The following is an 18,887-nucleotide window of genomic DNA, read 5'->3' as shown; positions in this document are numbered from 1 at the left end:
AGTTGTGATATGAAACATAACCACATTGATTGTCATTCATATGTCTATGCTTGTTTTCCTAGCCTAAAATTATATGCATCATTCATATTTTTCTCTAGTATTTTTCTCTAACTAGCGTTGTTTCCTTGACTTTTCCAATGGTTTGACATTATTCTTCTTCGAAAGTAAAACAAAGCCAATATAATGTGAACAGATTTTTAAGCCTTCATGCCCTTATTGTTATCCTGTTGAGTAAAACACTACCAAGGGGTATAATAGTCCATTGCGGTTCATTATTTTAGCTTATGAGGTGCACCAAGTAAAAAATGATGTGCATTAAGTAACTGTCTAAATTTTGGGACCATAAGCCCAACATGATTAACGTGCAATGTTCGAATCGGCCCACACTTGCTTTGTTTATTATTTCCATTCTATTTTATCCGTCAGAACAGTTAAAGAGACATCAAATAGCATCATAAAAAAAAAAGACGTCAAATATACTGTCGTTATATGAAAGATGAACTTAGAACCACAAATGAGGAAGATTCATTTTAGTCGTACAATCATAATCCATGTAATTTCAACGTTCCATGCAATGAGACAGAGATGAAAGAACCATCTGATATTATTGCTTGTAGATGCGGGACTATAGCAAAGGTTAGCCTTTTTTAAAAGTTAGAAAAACTATAAACTGGAAACGAACATATTGAAAGAAAAAGTCTGGAATTAACGTGTTTCTCTTGAATTCTTATTGAATTATGACCTAAGATGACAATATCTATGATGTATACTTTTTATGCCAAACATGAAAGGAAAAAAAATGTTTTTATAAGAAAATCAATTTTAAATAAACATTATTATGGATTCTTAGATGAATGAATAGTTTCTGCTGTAAAAAAATAAAAATGAACGAACAGTTTCTATGCTTTTACTCATCCAACGAACCTAATTGAATCTTGGAAGCATAGACTTTGACTCTTTGAGTAAGTTAAAGTATCCAGGAATAATAATGAGAATTAAATGCCCGACTTTTCAGACAGTTTGAGAGCTACAAATATTTCATTTTTAAGTCATTTATAAAACTAAACAAATATTTCCACCTAATATAGATAGCAACGTGATAAATTTTAAAGAGCAAAAGACAAACAAGATGCAATTATATATGTTTGTTGTTTGGTTTATGAAAGAAAGATAAATAACAGCAAGTAAAAAGAAAGTGAAAAGAAGAGATAATGAATGCAAAATGAGATGATTGTTAGAATGAGAGAATAGAAAGAAGTGTATTTTAAAAAAAAGACAAAAAACTAATAAAAATGAGATATAATAATTTCCATTGTATATATATGATGTACTAATTATAAATAATATAAAAAATTTTAATCGTTTACTTTTTTTTAGCTTTCTCTCCAAACTATAGAGAGCAAATTATAACGTGGGGCTTCTAGTTTTTCTTTCTTTCCTCTCTTATTTTCATATGTACCAAAAGAAGGAATTTTTTTTTTAAAGATGTGTATTAATTTCCTTTCCTTTCCTTTCTTCCTCTTTTCCTTATTTCAAACAATATATAAAATGGCTCAGCCAAATAAAAAGACAGAGCACAATTTGAATTTTCACACAAATTATATATCAATAACATTTTCTAAAGATATAAGTATATATTTTATTTTTGTGAATTAATATTTTGTTTTAGTGAACTTATAGATATTTTTTTAATTGAAAGTAAAAAATTATTTTCTAAAAATATTAAAAATTTATTTAAATAAATAATTTGATTTCCCTACGCAAATAATTTTCTTTTCAGACTGACTTAGAAATCAAACTACATAATTAAATTAAAAGACAAGACAAGCCTTATCTATAAATCTGTCACACCTCCTTGGTTGGTTCCACAAGAAAGTCAGAAGTACTAAGAAGAGGTTAATGGTCGATGGATAAATAAAAAAATAGATATTTGGGGGAGGCAGAAGTTGACGTGCGAGAAACACGTGGGAAAACGTTTCGAGCATTCCCTCGCATGCAACTCTCACACGCTTCGTTTCTATATGTAGTTATGTACAACACTTGTTCTGCATCTCCATGCTCTTATCTTGCCGTTTCTCATTCTGGTAATTCATTTTCAATTTTCTCCGATTCCCCTTTTCTTCCTCCTCTTTCCACGTCCTCAATTTCTAATTCTCTCTCTCTTTTTTTTTTTTGCTAAATGCTTGTTCCTTTTCTTATGATGCTTGTATTTGGATTTCACCGTCTGTATGCTTAGATTACTCACCTTGTTTGTTATGGTTGAGCCAACAAGTAAAATGTTTTGCAATTTCTTATGTTCTTTTACTAAAAAAAAAAAAACAAAAAAAACTAATATTAGTTAATTGCTCCAGAAATGTGGGAAATCATAAATAGGAACTTGGCACCTTGGTCAAAGTTGGGAATTGAGTTTGTTGTTACAGAATAGAGAATTATTTCGTCAATTCAGGCATGCGAGGGAAACTGAGGGTTGATAGTTAAAGACAATCACGTATTTTGTTGCTTTCTGTATGTACCATTGAGCCGGATTATGTTCTTTTTTTTTTGCTTATGCTTATCTGTTAAATGGGATGTGAAGTTAGTTTCTTTTATGTCTGTTATGTTTTGTTGCACCATTGATGGACCCCCTTTGAACTTTGAAGATTTGCTGATACATAATGTAATCCTTTCTTTTTTTGGCAGTCAGAGGTCTGATCGATGGCGCTTTGTAGAACTGGGCCGAACCCAATTCCGGGGAGTTATTCAGCTCAAAATTTGTCGACAAAACTTATTGTACCTGCTCTCCTGCGTTTTACCAGACAATTCTCTAATTTAGTCAGGAGAAAGCGCAAGGGAGTGTGCTGCTCTTCATTAAGGAATGCTGCATCTGCATCTTCTAAGGAGTCACTGGAAGATGCTCCAACTACCTTGTCAGTTTGCTTGGAGGAGGAAACAGATCATGTTATACAGTTCAAAATGTCAGACTTTAAGATTTTAGATACTGTTAGTGTTGGCCTTGGCGGGAGGGTATGCAATTTAAAATAAGTTTATGATGTGTCATGACTGGATAGACTTTTTAATGCTGGTCTGATTGATTTAAGTTTTCCTGTAGCCGGATGAGGTAATTTTTGAAGGCATGGTAAAGGATAGTGGTAGGTAAGTTAATTCTTTGTTTGGTTCAGGTTGTATGTTTAGTTGCAATCATAACATCTGTATGTATTCATTTTCCTCTGCAGCTCTTTGTGTAACACAAGAGTTGTACTTCGACAGCTTTCCAGTGCACAAGCTCAGCGTCGTGGGAAACGAGCAATAGAGGTATGTTGATCTTTTAATATCACAATTTAAATTGTTTATAGTTATATACCATCACAATTCTTTTGTTGTCACCTTTCAGGTATTAAAGAAGCTGGTTCGGCGTAAACTGCTGTATCATTCTTACTCAATGCAAGTTCATGGTTATATCTCTTTGCCTGCAAGTGATGCTAGTGGTTCATTTATCCTAGTACATGGGGTAGGTGTTAATCTTTGTAAGATTTATTCTTTTAATTCTTTCATATGTGCTTGATTCTTACTTATTCTGAACGTTTGCTCTATTTGAGTCTTTCTGCCACTTTGTAAATAAGAAACTGAATGTTTTTTTTAAAATTATTTTTCCTTGTAGTATCACGGTAGTTTTTCTTTGAGACACTGGCTTCAACAGTCGGATTGGCTTCCAACTTTGGAGGCTACTCTTGCACTGGATGAAGAGTCTGTTAGGAAGGTAGGAGAAGATTTCACTGGAGGTCCTGCAGTTTCTAGGCAGTTGCGACTTGTTCGAATATTGATGAGGGATCTTCTTATTGGGGTATTTTTTTTTTCCTTTTAAAAAAAAATCCCTTAATCTTTTCTTTGAATGAAGACATTTTTACTTGTAAGTGCTTTGTATATACTACATAGCAATAGGAGAAATGATATTCTCTTCTGTTGTTTATTTAAATTAGGTAAATTACTTGCACAGCCATGGTCTTGCCCATACAGAGTTGAGACTGGAAAATGTTCATATAAGTCCAATAGACAGACATATTAAAGTAAGCATTGTCATTCTCCTAAAACATTATAATTATGGCATCTTTCTTCATCCATTTTCTGTCTTTTCTGTGGATTATATTTTCTGTTTGCCTGATCCTTTAGGTGGTTTAATGCATTTATTGTGCTTTAAACTCACAGAATGTCACAAAGACAAACCTAGAATTTTGTTTTTGTTGCTGATTTGAAAATTATTGTGATTCCACACAATGAAATGATATATTGTGATAATTTGCTTAGCCATTTATATGCTAAATTACAAAAGTAGACTAGAATCTATCACTAGAAATTCAATAAATGTGGGAAAGGAAAAATAACTGATAGGATGAATGATATGGACTTGCTGGGTGGTGATTTCCGGAGGTCTAATGTTTCTTGGCACTGAAAGTTTGATGCATGCAATCCAAATTGCTGGAAATTGATAATTGTGTCTTTTGATGTATAATCTGTTCAATCTTTCCTCATGCTCGGCTTAACCTTGTGAGTTTACTTAACAGGTAGGTATATTGGGTAATGCTGCTGACTTTTACAAGGATGGTTCGAATGGTAGCTCTTTGGACAACTTGGACAGGAGACAGATGATGATTGCATTTGACATGAGGTATGGTCTTGGAATTTTTCAGTGAAGTATGTTTGGAACTATATAATATTTTTGATACCTGGTTATCTCTGTTGTAAAGATGCATGGGCTTCATAATGGCTAAAATGGTAATGCGGGAACTTATGGATCCTTTGATTTTTGCAAAGTTCAAATCGTTCCTCACAAAGGTATGAAAAGCTAATTCTTTTATTCAATTTTAGCCTCTTGAATGTTTAAAAAGAACTCAAGCTTTTTTGAAGGAAAAAGAAACTAGTTGACCTAAATGCTCTAGACACACACATTCATTGATAGCAGCTCATAAACCATTATCATGAAAATTTGAATTGAGCAGTTTCTGAAATTAGTGTCATTTTAATCAAAATTAATGGTTAATGATCATGATCCGTAGCAGATCACTCAGGAAAGATTAGTTGAAGGACAACTGTAGGTGGATACTCATCCTGAAGTTAGCATTGTGTTATATATCTAATCTTACCAGAGTAAGATATTGGGTGACTTACTTTGACAATCATCTGTTTTCTCTAAATTGATATAGAAGTATTTTACCAGACTTAATCCTTTCTTTTAACAAATATTTCATTTCTATACATCACTTTGTCACCTTTTTTCAGATACCTAATACATCAAATGTTTCTATGCTGCCTATTCTTTCATCTATCTAAAGGAAAGGGTCATGCATTGATGTAAACTTTCTAGTGATAATTTATGTCTCATCTTCAGGGGTATGATCCTTCATGTCTGCGAGAGTTTATATTGGAAATCCTTGGCAGAAGTTCCCCTTATGGAAATGCTGGATTACAAGTAAGTTTATTCTTCATTGAAAGATGCTTGGTATTTAGAGTTACATTCTTGTTTTCAAGTCTTTTGATGCCTTTCTAATTTCTTGCAGATACTTGATAGGAACTGGGGAGCTGGTTGGCACCTTTTATCTTTATTGCTTGCTACTAAACCTTCTCAAAGGATAAGGTATGCTATGAAGAAATATTGCTAGTTGAAAGTGTGTATAATTTGTTCATCAATGCTTGTTAGGACTTTGACAAGTGTACCAAGTCGTGACAAGTAGTAAAGCTCGGAAGTCCGAGTATCGTGTCCACAGGGATTTTATTGCACTTTTCAATACCTCTCAATTTGTAAGTGGAAGTAAAGTAGTAAAGTAGGAATAGTAAAGAGTGCTATTATTAAAACAAATAAGTAAAAGGGAAGACAATTGATAGAAATGCCAAGACCAGACAAACCCAATTGGCCTACGATGCATGTAAGTATGATATTCATTATCAATGAAATGGTGTTAGTTCTACCCACATCTGTTGACTACTTGCCCCTGATGCCTCACGTTGACAAGCCTATTTTAACTACCTATCTCCCAAATGCCTTTGTGAAGATTCAATAATTAAAATGCATTAAGATCAAGTTCTAGATGTTGCTTAAATGCATGGGTAGCGAGTTATCATTCTATGCCTAGCAATGCTAACCCAAGGATTCTTTTCTTTAGATGTTCTATTAGGTGTTACCCTTTCCCAAGCGATTAACCCCTAAAACTGATGCATGCATTGAATCTTAAATATTATTGAGAATTACCCTCTCCCGAGCGATTAAAACCCAAAAAGAGATTTAAGAATGAATGCAAGAATAAAAGAAAAGAAATAGAACAGAAAAAACCTGGAATAAATTCTTTTGCATTGATAACTCTTGAAGCTCAGTGTACATCGTTGGCTTTTTAGGCCTGCCAGGCCCTAGCTAGGGGTTTAGCCACTCATGGCCATTGAGGGATTACAACTGGGGATGAAAGAAAGGCTAGGCTAACAAAACAAAACAAAGAATATAGAGAGGGAAGAAAACTCAGGCTTGAAGTACTGAGAGTGATGCTCTGAGATGGGATGATATTTCCTTGGGACTGCCTCTCTATTTATAGTGGCTGAAGTGGGCTTATGGGCCTTCGTAGTTGCGCTCAGCGCCACACCTCGCGCTTAGCGCGTTCAGATCGCGCGCTGGGCGCGCCATGTACGCTGGGCCTGTGCTTCTGTTGGATCGGGCGCTGGGCGCCTGTGCGTCTGTTGGATCGGGCGCTGGGCGCCTGGCTGGCTTAGCGCGCGTAACGGTTTCCGCCACGCCCAGCGCCTCCAGTTAGTTGCTCGCTTAGCGCCTGATGCGCGCTGAGCGCCCCTATTGGATTGGGCCTGCTTCAGAATTTCTTCTTTTTTCTTCCTTTCTGTGCCACTTTTGCTAAATGCAGCCTTCTTTTTCGTATCTGCAACCAGAAATTCAATTTAAATTAATTTTCTCACTTTTAATTACAAATAACTGCTAAATAATTAATTTTAAGCCAAAGTTTGACTATTTAACTCTTATAAATTCACAATTATTTAGCAGTTATCAAAATCCCCCAAATTAAACTTTGCTTGTCCCCAAGCAAACCAAAAATAGAAATAATTCCCAAACAAGTTCTGAGTGTTTCAACACTGTCAATGGCCTTAGTTCCTCCTTCTTCCAATGGTCCTTTCCGCATCTGTCAACATCTCAAAATGAAAGCATAAAACACACAAGTGGTTAGTCAGTCCTTTGGAATCTTGATCAAATCTGGCTTGCCTTACTTTCCTCACAAGGCTGGTGTTTTCCTCTGCTCACAAGTGTATGGTTTAGTGTCTGCAATTTTCTAACAACCTGCAAGTAAGATTCCAAAGTTTTGCATTTCCTCTCAAGTATAGTTATCTTTATTTACCTTCAGGTGGATCACTAAGGACTTTATTGGCTTGTATTGGGGCTTGGCTCACAAAAAATCATGGTTTTTCTTGAAAATTCAAATTAGGATTAAGAGAGCAAAAATTTCTAATACTTCCGATGCATTCTTCTTAACCCCTTTTTTTTTTTTTTTTTTTTTTTTTTTTCCCACAACACTTTTCTCTTGACACCTCTCTTGCTCTTTTTTTTTTTTTTTTTTGGAATAAATTGGGCTTCTAATTTGTAAGAGGTGTCTTACTACATGCTGTACCATTGTCCTAGCTACCTATTTTCCAAAATCCCCCAAATTAAGACCTTTATAACCCATTTTTGCTCTCTTCTCATCCTAAAGGGTAGGACCTATCATTTTATTGGCTTAAGGGTTAATTCAGAATAATATGATATATAGGCTCAATCATGGGTGCAAGGGAAAAAATGATGTTGGGTTGGCTTTTTGGCTAAGTAGCTAGATATAACAAACATGGCCTTGATCATTTCCACCTTAAGTAACTATTCTAACAATCCAAGAGTGATGCAAAACCAGGAACTTAAAAACAGGCGTTTTCTCTCACAATTAAGTTCACACTCTCACCGGTATTAAAGCAAGTATACGGCATACCAGTTATGACCTTGTTCCATCAGACTATCCTTCTCACCTTGTGCTATTCATGTTCCACTTCCTGACCTGACTCGTGCTTCCAGAACCAATGTTTCCAAGGACTAGTGGCATCTCAAGTGTTTCAACCTTTCAGAACAAGCTCAAAAATTATGACCGCTCAAGTTATCATGCAATTATTATTCAGAAAACAAATGCTAAATCTCTCATATTATTACTACTACTTCTTTTTAATACCTAAACAGACCATAAGAACAAAACACAAAACAAAACATAAAAGAGAAAACATCAAGAAAAATCAACTGCCTCCGCCCAAGTCTGCCCATGGGCCCCAGTCAGCAGTGGCTAAGTCAGCAATGAGGTCCTCATCGACTGCAGGATCCTCAGCGGCTCCAGAAGGCGCTTCCCCCCTGTCAGTGGAGGGCTGGTCTCCTGGCCAGGCGACTCGCTGACGATAAGCCTCTGGAGTGGTCAGCGGAGGGTCCATCTGTAGATGTAGGGACAGCCTATGCATGTTCTCCATGATGAGCTGCTGTCCAACGTGAAGGGACCTCAGCATCTGCCCATGCATGTCCATGGATGCTGAGGTGGAAGCAGGTGGATGTCGCGGTCGCTGGGATGGCTGAGACTGGGACTGGGTAGGAAGAGGGGCCTCGGAAGCTGATGCTGAAGCTCTGGTACGTGTGCGGCGAGGCCCAGGGAAAGTGATCGATGGGTCGGCGGGGTTCCAGCAGTTCTTCTTCACATATGCTAGGTTGATCGCAGGGCTGAGTGACTCAAAGATCAGGGTATCAGAAACCACCCCCTGAATGTCACACAGCGCTGTAATCAACGCCGGGAACCCGAGCCTCGAGGTGCTGGACTGGGCAATCTGGCTGATCTGCTGTGATATAAAACTGCCCACATCCATGTCCATGCGGCTCACCAAACCGTAGATCAAGCGGGCCCTGTCAAGATTAACATCAGAAGTGTGAGAAGTGGGCGCAAGATCGTAATAAGAAAGGACACTCCATGTCTGAGCAAGTGTCGTCATGTCCTTCCTCAGGAGCTTCCAGGGGAGACCATCAGCATTAAGGACAAAGCGCCCCCCTGGAGTGCACAGTGTGGCCGCGATGGTGTCAGGATCGGGGTGAGTGCTGAGGTATCTGGTGTATGCTGTATACTCCTCCCCGTCCTCCAAAATAACCGGGGTGTCGAGGAAGTCGTTAATGGTGTCAGCATCAAAACGAACGACCTGTCCTCGCACCCTGCAGAATCGTGGACTGTGGTCCTCTGGATCATAAAGGTTCGAATAGAACTCTTTCACCAGAGCCACGTCAATCCGCTTCTCCGGAAGATGAGTCAGCACCTGGTCCCATCTGCGCCTCCTGAGTTCCTGGAGGAACTCGTCAAACATACCGGGTCCCAATTCAACATTCCTCTCCGGAAGGATGTTCCGGAGCTGAATGTTGTCTTGGTACCTGTGCCAGGCAATCTCAGATGTGAAGCGGGAAGTGTCCCAGTTGGACACTTCCCCTGGTGTGGGCACGGCACGGCGCTTGCGAGAAGCCATCTGGGCGCTTAGCGCGACTTCGTGCAGCCCACTGGACTTCTGCTCTTAGCACCCCTCCTTTTGCTGTCTGTACCTGTGGGCCTTTGCTTTTCGTACCCCCTGTTTGCTATTCACACCTGTTGGGCTTTTTTTTTTTTTTGAACAGAAAAACAAAATACTACAACTTTACACTAAATGTTGGGTTGCCTCCCAACCAGCGCTTAGTTTATTGTCCTTAGCTAGACAGTAGGCTCTCTCAAGGATCATTTAAATAGATAATGGTCGTCAATCGCTCTAATTGTCCTCCGTTATACGGCTTTAAGCGCTGGCCATTGACGATCCATTTCTTCTCGAAGCTTCCTTCTCTAGGATCCACCAATTCCACTGCTCCATGAGGTCTAACTTCTTTTATGATAAACGGCCCAGACCACTTGGATTTCAGCTTACCTGGAAACAGCCTTAGTCTTGAGTTAAAGAGCAATACCTGCTGTCCTGGCTGGAATTCTCTCCTCTGCAGCTTCTTATCATGATATGCCTTTGTTCTTTCCTTGTAAATTCTGGACGATTCATAGGCATTCAGTCTCATCTCTTCTAACTCCTGAAGCTGTAATTTCCTTTTTTCCCCGCATGCATTATTGTCAAAGTTAAGCAATCGGAGGGCCCAATATGCTTTGTGCTCCAACTCCACTGGTAAATGGCATGACTTCCCATACACTAGCTGGAACGGTGATAAGCCGATGGGGGTCTTGAACGCTGTCCTATAGGCCCAGAGAGTATCATCGAGCTTCAAGGCCCAATCCTTTCTGGATGATGCAACTGTCTTCTCAAGGATTCGCTTGAGCTCCCTGTTAGAAATTTCTGCTTGGCCATTCGTCTGAGGATGATAAGGTGTGGCCACCTTATGTCGGACATTATAGTGCTCCAGGACTTTCTTCAACTGATTGTTGCAGAAATGCGTTCCTCCATCACTGATCAAGGCTCGTGGGACTCCGAAGCGGGAGAAAATGTTCTTCTTTAGAAACTTGATTACAACCCTGGCATCGTCTTTTGGCGTAGCTATGGCCTCCACCCACTTGGAGACATAGTCAACTGCTACCAAGATGTAAATATTCCCGTATGACGAAGGCAGGGGTCCCATGAAGTCTATGCCCCAACAGTCAAATATTTCCACCTCCATGATGTTCTGCAACGGCATCTCATTTCTCCGTGATATCCCCCCTGTTCTCTGGCATCTATCACAACAACGCACAAACTCGTAAGCATCTTTAAAAAGAGAGGGCCAGAAAAAACCTGATTGTAACACTTTTGCTGCTGTTCTGTCCCCGCTATGATGTCCGCCGTATGATGAACTGTGACAGTGCCAAAGAATGCTTCGTGCTTCTTCCTTTGTGACACATCTTCTCAATACATTATCTGCCCCTGCTTTGAACAAGTGGGGGTCATCCCAAACATAGAAGCGTGCGTCGTGTAGGAACTTCTTCCTCTGATTCCAAGTGTACTCCTCTGGAATGACTCCCGTGGCTTTGTAGTTTGCCATGTCTGCAAACCAAGGTCTGGTGGTAACCTGCAAAAGAAACTCATCAGGAAATTCATCTCTTACCTCAGGCTCTTCCTTAGTGACTTCTTCATTCTTTAACCGAGATAAGTGATCGGCTACCACATTCTCGGATCCTCTCTTATCTTTAATGATTATGTCAAATTCCTGCAATAAGAGGACCCATCTAATCAACCTTGGCTTCGAATCGGTCTTGGCGAGCAGGTGCTTGATGGCAGCATGATCTGTGAAAATGGTGACCTTCGATCCTATCAAGTATGATCTGAACTTCTCCAAGGCAAAGACAACAGCTAGCATTTCCTTCTCCGTGGTGGCATAGTTCAACTGCGCTTCATTCAGGACCCTGCTAGCATAATAAATAGCATGAAATACCTTATCGTGTCTCTGTCCAAGGACTGCTCCTATGGCATAATCACTGGCATCGCACATCAGCTCAAAGTCTTTACTCCAGTCGGGTGCAATCATCACAGGTGCAGTAGTAAGCTTATCTTTCAGTGTCTGAAATGCTGCTGAACATTCTTCATCAAACTTGAATGCCACATCTTTATTCAGCAGGTTGCTTAGGGGTCTAGCAATCTTTGAAAAATCCTTGATGAATCTCCTGTAGAACCCTGCATGCCCCAAGAAACTTCGGACACCTTTAACATTCAGTGGTGGTGGCAGCTTCTCTATAACCTCTATCTTTGCCCGGTCAACTTCAATCCCTCTAGCTGAGATCTTGTGGCCCAGGACTATGCCTTCTCGGACCATGAAATGACACTTCTCCCAATTCAGGACTAGATTAGTCTCTACGCACCTCTGAAGTACCATCTCTAGGTTCCTCAAGCAACTGTCGAATGAGGATCCGAAAACCGAGAAGTCATCCATGAACACTTCGATGCTTTTCTCCACCATATCTGAAAAAATGGCCAGCATGCACCTCTGAAATGTGGCTGGTGCATTACATAACCCGAATGACATCCTTCGATAAGCAAAGACGCCAAAAGGGCATGTGAAGGCCGTCTTCTCCTGGTCTCTAGGGTCCACCGCAATCTGATTATATCCTGAGTATCCATCCAAGAAACAATAATACGCTTGCCCTGCAAGTCTCTCCAGCATCTGATCCATGAACGGTAGAGGGAAGTGGTCCTTTCGGGTGGCCTCATTCAGCTTGCGATAGTCGATGCACATTCGCCAGCCCGTGACAGTCCTTGTTGGTATCAGGTCATTCTTCTCATTCCGCACCACTGTCATTCCACCTTTCTTGGGAACCACCTGTACTGGGCTTACCCAAGCACTGTCAGAGATGGGGTATATGAGTCCCACCTCCAAGAGCTTGAGTACCTCTTTTCTGACCTCTTCCTTCATTGTCGGATTTAGCCTTCTCTGGGGTTGCCGGATTGGCTTGTAATCCTCTTCCATCATTATCCTGTGCATGCAATAAGCAGGGCTGATTCCCTTGAGATCCGATATATGCCATCCAATAGCTTCCCTGTGTCTCTTGAGGATACCCACTAACCTGTTTTCTTCTTCTATTGTGAGTGCATTGCTGATTACGACAGGCTTGTCTTCCTCCAAGAACACATACTTTAGGTGATCTGGCAATATCTTCAACTCTACCTTCTTCTTCTCGGACGGAACTTTCTCTTCCAGCTTCTCAAACTTGGCTTCTCCCTCCGGAATACTGTCTTGTCGATCCAAGTCTTCCAAGCAAGCCTTCAGATCTTCCTCTTCTTCACTGGTCAGACAGTCCAAAGCATTAACCATTACTTTCTCCAGTGAAGACTGTGGTGTCTCGAGAATACTGACATCCTCCTTATCAATCTCTTCTACTCTGAAACACTTCCAACCTTCCTGTGGATACTTCATTGCTTTGAAGAGGTCGAAGGTGATCTTCTGGTTGTCAATACTCAGCTCCAAGTTCCCATTCCCCATATCCACCACACAGTTAGCAGTCAGCATGAATGGTCTGCCTAAAATGAGGGGAATGTCTGCGTCTTCTTCGATATCCATGATCACAAAGTCCACCGGGAAAGTAAAGTGGCGGACCTTGACTAGGACATCTTCTACCACCCCGTAAGGTCGTGTAATCGAACGGTCTGCTAGCTGAAGCGTCATCTTGGTAGGATCGATCTTCAGATTCCCAATTCTTTTGCACATTGACAAGGGCATCAGATTGATGCTTGCTCCTAAGTCAATGAGGGCCTTATTCACCGTCTCCTTCCCTATGGTGCATGGGATGGTAACACTTCCGGGGTCCTTAAACTTCTTGGGTAGTTTCCTCTGTATTATCGCGCTGCAGTTACCCCCTACCACAATGTTCTCATTGTCTATGTACTTCCCCTTCTTGGTGAGGATGTCCTTCATAAATTTGGAGTAGAGGGGCATCTGCTGTAAGGCTTCCCCGAATGGCATAGTGATCTCCAGCCCTTTGAATATTTCCAAGAAACGCTTGAAGTAGCGTTCCTTGTTCTTCTTGGTGGGCACCACAGGATATGGGAGATCTTGTGGTAGGGCTGGTGGTTCTTCTTTCCTGGCTTCCCGTGCTTTCTGGCTCTTTGTCTCAGGTGGTGATGCCACTTTCTCTTCTACTTCTGTCCTGTCCTCCTGTGTCTCTGTCCTCCTGTGTCTCTGTCTTATCTTCCTCTGTCTGGTCTTCTTCTGTCTGGTCTTCTTCCTCAACCTTACCTTCCTCTTGTGCTTTCCTCTGCCCTCGAGTTAGCACGGCCTTGCATTCTTCCTTAGGATTCTTCTCTGTGTTAGCCCCGAAAGTTCTAGTGGGCCTTTCAGCTTTGTCTTGTGCTAATTGGCCCATTTGAACTTCCAGATTCCGAATGGCTGCATCCGTGCTCTTCTGATGGGACCGTGTCTCCTGGATGAATTGCAGCAAGAGCTCTTCTATGTTGGTGGGCTTGTCTTGCTGATTGGGGCCCTGGCTAGGATGCTGGTATGGCGGTTGGTACGGTTGTTGATTCCTATGCTCCTTGTACTGGTTTCCCTGATTCCTCCACCCTGAACCTTGCGTGAAGTTCCTTCCTTGATTGAATCCTGGTGGCCCATGATTGAATCCTGCTCCCCCTTGGTGGAATCCAGATGAGTTCCCCTGGTTGTAACCCTGGTATCCGCGATTTGGTACGCCCATATAGTTTACTTCTCGAGAAGTATCCTGTTGGCTTACACACTGTCCAGGCTCATGGGTTCCTCCGCATGTGGGGCATCCTTCTACCTGCAAAACAGAAGAGTGGGAAGAACTTACCGCTTGTAACTGTTGAGGTAGTTTGCTGAGGGTTTCAGTAAGGGCTTCAATCTGCCTCGTCAACAGCTTATTCTGTGCCAATGTCGCGTCTTGCGTGCCAAGTTCCAAAAGGCTTCTTTTTGTAGGCACATAGCTTCGATCACGAAGGATTGCTTGATCACTGGCCGCCATGTTCTCGATGAGCTCCATTGCTTCCTCCGGAGTCTTCAACTTGATTTTTCCCCCTGCGGACGCGTCTAGTAGCTGTTTCGAGTGGGGTCGCAAGCCATCGATGAATATATTCAGTTGTACCGGCTCGCTGTATCCGTGTGTCGGTGTCTTTCGTAACAGCCCGTGGAAACGGTCTAGTGCTTCGCTGAGGGACTCATCCGGAAATTGGTGGAAGGAGGAAATCTCCATTTTCCCTTCGGCGGTCTTCGACTCTGGGAAGTATTTCTTTAAAAACTTTTCTACTACTTCTTCCCAGGTTCTTAAGCTGTTGCCTTTGAAGGAGTGCAACCATCGTTTTCCCTCTCCTGCTAGAGAAAAAGAGAAGAGGTTAAGGCGTACCGCATCTTCTGGAACTCCAGCGATCTTTACAGTGTTGCATATTTCAATATATGAGGCAAGGTGAGCATAAGGATCTTCGCTTGGAAGACCATGGAAGAGATTCCCTTGAATAAGCTGGATAAGGGAATGCGGGTAGGAGATATTTGCGGCTTGCACCTCCGGTCTTGCTATACTTGTGAAGAACTGAGGAGTGGCTGTGTTGGAGAAGTCTTCTAAGGTGACTCTTCGTGCCTGTTCCCCGTCCATTTCAGTGTGATGTGGAAAGAGATGAGGTGATGTGTGACTGCTTCCTTCGGTGTCCTGTTCCCTTCTTCTTCTTGCAGCGTTGTTACGCCGACAAGTGGCTTCGATTTCCAAGTTGATAGGGACCACGTCTCCAGATGCAGTCCTAAGTCGCATAAAAACAAGAAAGCACTACCCGTGCAATTACAGAAGAAAGAAAGAAAGAATAGAATAGAAGTAAAGAGAAAATACTGATAAAGTAAGCCAAGAAAAAGAAGAGTTGGGCTTACAAACTGATAAAGTATTAAGTGCGAAAATAAAATCCCCGGCAACGGCGCCAAAAACTTGTTAGGACTTTGGCAAGTGTACCAAGTCGTGACAAGTAGTAAAGCTCGGAAGTCCGAGTATCGTGTCCACAGGGATTTTATTGCACTTTTCAATACCTCTCAATTTGTAAGTGGAAGTAAAGTAGTAAAGTAGGAATAGTAAAGAGTGCTATTATTAAAACAAATAAGTAAAAGGGAAGACAATTGATAGAAATGCCAAGACCAGACAAACCCAATTGGCCTACGATGCATGTAAGTATGATATTCATTATCAATGAAATGGTGTTAGTTCTACCCACATCTGTTGACTACTTGCCCCTGATGCCTCACGTTGACAAGCCTATTTTAACTACCTATCTCCCAAATGCCTTTGTGAAGATTCAATAATTAAAATGCATTAAGATCAAGTTCTAGATGTTGCTTAAATGCATGGGCAGTGAGTTATCATTCTATGCCTAGCAATGCTAACCCAAGGATTCTTTTCTTTAGATGTTCTATTAGGTGTTACCCTTTCCCAAGCGATTAACCCCTAAAACTGATGCATGCATTGAATCTTAAATATTATTGAGAATTACCCTCTCCCGAGCGATTAAAACCCAAAAAGAGATTTAAGAATGAATGCAAGAATAAAAGAAAAGAAATAGAACAGAAAAAACCTGGAATAAATTCTTTTGCATTGATAACTCTTGAAGCTCAGTGTACATCGTTGGCTTTTTAGGCCTGCCAGGCCCTAGCTAGGGGTTTAGCCACTCATGGCCATTGAGGGATTACAACTGGGGATGAAAGAAAGGCTAGGCTAACAAAACAAAACAAAGAATATAGAGAGGGAAGAAAACTCAGGCTTGAAGTACTGAGAGTGATGCTCTGAGATGGGATGATATTTCCTTGGGACTGCCTCTCTATTTATAGTGGCTGAAGTGGGCTTATGGGCCTTCGTAGTTGCGCTCAGCGCCACACCTCGCGCTTAGCGCGTTCAGATCGCGCGCTGGGCGCGCCATGTACGCTGGGCCTGTGCTTCTGTTGGATCGGGCGCTGGGCGCCTGTGCGTCTGTTGGATCGGGCGCTGGGCGCCTGGCTGGCTTAGCGCGCGTAACGGTTTCCGCCACGCCCAGCGCCTCCAGTTAGTTGCTCGCTTAGCGCCTGATGCGCGCTGAGCGCCCCTATTGGATTGGGCCTGCTTCAGAATTTCTTCTTTTTTCTTCCTTTCTGTGCCACTTTTGCTAAATGCAGCCTTCTTTTTCGTATCTGCAACCAGAAATTCAATTTAAATTAATTTTCTCACTTTTAATTACAAATAACTGCTAAATAATTAATTTTAAGCCAAAGTTTGACTATTTAACTCTTATAAATTCACAATTATTTAGCAGTTATCAATGCTCCCATATTGGGCTGAGATAAATTATATCTTGCATGTGCGTCAAGATTTTAAAAATAAAAATGGTAGTGCCATGAAGAAATTTCTGGTATAAAAAAAAGTCATAGAGAAAAAGTGTTTTAAGTTTCTTTGGTATTTTAGGAGGCTTGATGTTTTGGGAACATGTAGCTAGTTTCTCAGAATTTGTTAAAACATGAATATAAATGGCATTTGATTAGAGATACTAGTTTGATTTGGCCAAGTTTATAAGTTGTACTTGTGTTAACCATGTGAACTTTTATATAGTTGTTTGGATGCTCTTCGACACCCATTCCTTTGTGGGCCAAGATGGCGAGTAGTCCCATCAATGGATATTATCCGATGGGGTCTGGGTTCTACTGCAATGCGTATTAGGGAGAAGTACATCTATCGTCAGCCTCAGGTATTCATCCAACGATGCCCCGTATATGAAATATACCCTTTTATTTCCTTTTGAGTTCCTTGATGCTTGTATAAGAGTTTTTATATTTGTTAGTGTCTGGTGTCCACAAATTCTTCCTTACTAATGTTTCTTTTCATTATTTGTTTACTGTCCTTAATGTCTTGATGGGAACATTTAACTTAAAGAAAATTAGTAATTGGAATATATGGAATACAAAGTTTGACTAATGGGTGTTTTCTATGTTTTAGCAAAGCAGGCTTGCCCACTTCATTGACTTAATGGAGATGTTGAATCCCCATCCACAGCCAAGGGTAATTTGTGACTAAAACTTGTGTATTTTTCCTGATTTTGTTGTTTCTACTATTTTTGCTTTAAGTTCCATTTCTTTTGTTGCTATAGTAAAATAGTTAATACCCAAGCCAAGAGCCTTAGCCATTTTTGCCTGCACTTTTGCTTACCAATCGTTGGAGTCGAAAGTAAAAAGTCCCACCTTGGGTAGAATAAACAAGTTGAGCAACATATGTGTGAAATGTCTAAAGATTTTAAGTTGGATGTGGTGTTTAGTTTCCTTGTGTAGTTCACTTGTGGCCCATTAGTTAGTGGAGATTTCCCCAGTGCATCCACGATAAAATAAATAAATACAATGCTTGATGGCAGTAATTAACTTTCACTGTTTGGTATTACTAAGTATTCTTATTAATTGGAGGGATGTATACCATGACCTTAAAACTTGGTATGAATTCTTTTTTTAAATAAAAGAATTTTTTTAATGCTTATGCTAATTTGTGTCAACATTCATGTCTGCAGAACTGGTTGGAGCTGCTTCCAGGCAAATGGCGTCTATTATACTCCACTGGGAAGCATGTAGGCCTGACCCTTCGCCAACCTCCTCTCCGTGTACTCGTCAGCGACGTGCATTTAACCGTGACAAGAGAATCAAAATTGAAAGATAATCTTTCATTTGGCTCTGACATTGGATTCTCTGTAATGATTGGTCAGGACTGGCCTCATGACAAAGCTGGTAAGAGTGGAAGATTGCAGGTGAATTCTTTATTTACACTAAGATCTGGGAGACGGTTATATCTGAAACAAGACAAGACCACAGAGAAGTTCTTCTTTGGCCCTTCCAGCAATGTGGAGGCTTTAGCTCAGAAATTTAAGGGCAAGAAATGGAGAAAGATAGTCCCTTTCAAGGAGTTTCCATCAAGTCTTCCAGCAGCCAAGCTTGCATCTGGTGATATTGATGTGAGAATGAATCTTGATGATCCATTAAATCGAAACGTTGATACTGCGAGAAATGTTCTACAAGAACTAAGAACACAAATTCCACCAGAAATATTTGATTTGTCAAGGCTTGTGTGTGGAACATATGTGGACTCAAGAATGCTTGTCCTACGAGGTGTTAATGGATCCGCGCTCCTATTTACAAGGTCTTTTGTGGATAGAAACGGTTCTAGTTAGTTGTTGCTGTAGCAGATTCAAAATTATTATTTGAATGTATATTTTTCCTTTTCGATTAGCTTGGTCGATTGTGATCTGAAATGAACGATTTCCTCCCATGCCCCAAGAAGTAGTTGTCCCTCCTCAAGTTCGTTTCAACGTTAGATGTAAAATTGTATTTTTTATATTAGTTTTGTCTGTAATTATAATATTCTTTCAAAATTACTCTAAGTTATTATTCAGATTAATTATATCCT

At 40.7% G+C, this 18,887-nt stretch overlaps 1 protein-coding gene across 2 annotated transcripts; it reads left to right on the top strand.

Annotated features, from left to right (window-relative positions):
- The first annotated feature begins 1,941 nt into the window (after positions 1-1,941).
- On the top strand, positions 1,942-18,883 carry LOC114410304 (probable plastid-lipid-associated protein 14, chloroplastic). 2 transcript variants are annotated; one of them, XM_028374197.1, is made up of 14 exons: positions 1,942-2,084; positions 2,680-3,003; positions 3,089-3,132; positions 3,213-3,291; positions 3,371-3,487; positions 3,638-3,820; positions 3,957-4,043; positions 4,539-4,642; positions 4,722-4,809; positions 5,363-5,443; positions 5,532-5,608; positions 17,055-17,190; positions 17,439-17,501; positions 17,998-18,883. In XM_028374197.1, the coding sequence occupies exons 2-14, from the start codon at positions 2,695-2,697 to the stop codon at positions 18,649-18,651; spliced, it is 2,022 nt and encodes a 673-aa protein (XP_028229998.1). In that variant the 5' UTR covers positions 1,942-2,084; positions 2,680-2,694; the 3' UTR covers positions 18,652-18,883. The 2 variants fall into 2 exon arrangements, with proteins under 2 accessions (XP_028229998.1, XP_028229999.1); XM_028374198.1 differs by lacking the exon at positions 1,942-2,084 and adding an exon at positions 2,158-2,505.
- Positions 18,884-18,887: the final 4 nt, after the last annotated feature.

This window comes from Glycine soja, chromosome 4, assembly GCF_004193775.1.
Source record: "Glycine soja cultivar W05 chromosome 4, ASM419377v2, whole genome shotgun sequence".
NCBI classification, from domain to species: Eukaryota; Viridiplantae; Streptophyta; class Magnoliopsida; order Fabales; family Fabaceae; genus Glycine; species Glycine soja.
Note: the sequence above shows the minus strand (reverse complement) of the source record. Positions and strands in the feature narration are given on the sequence as shown.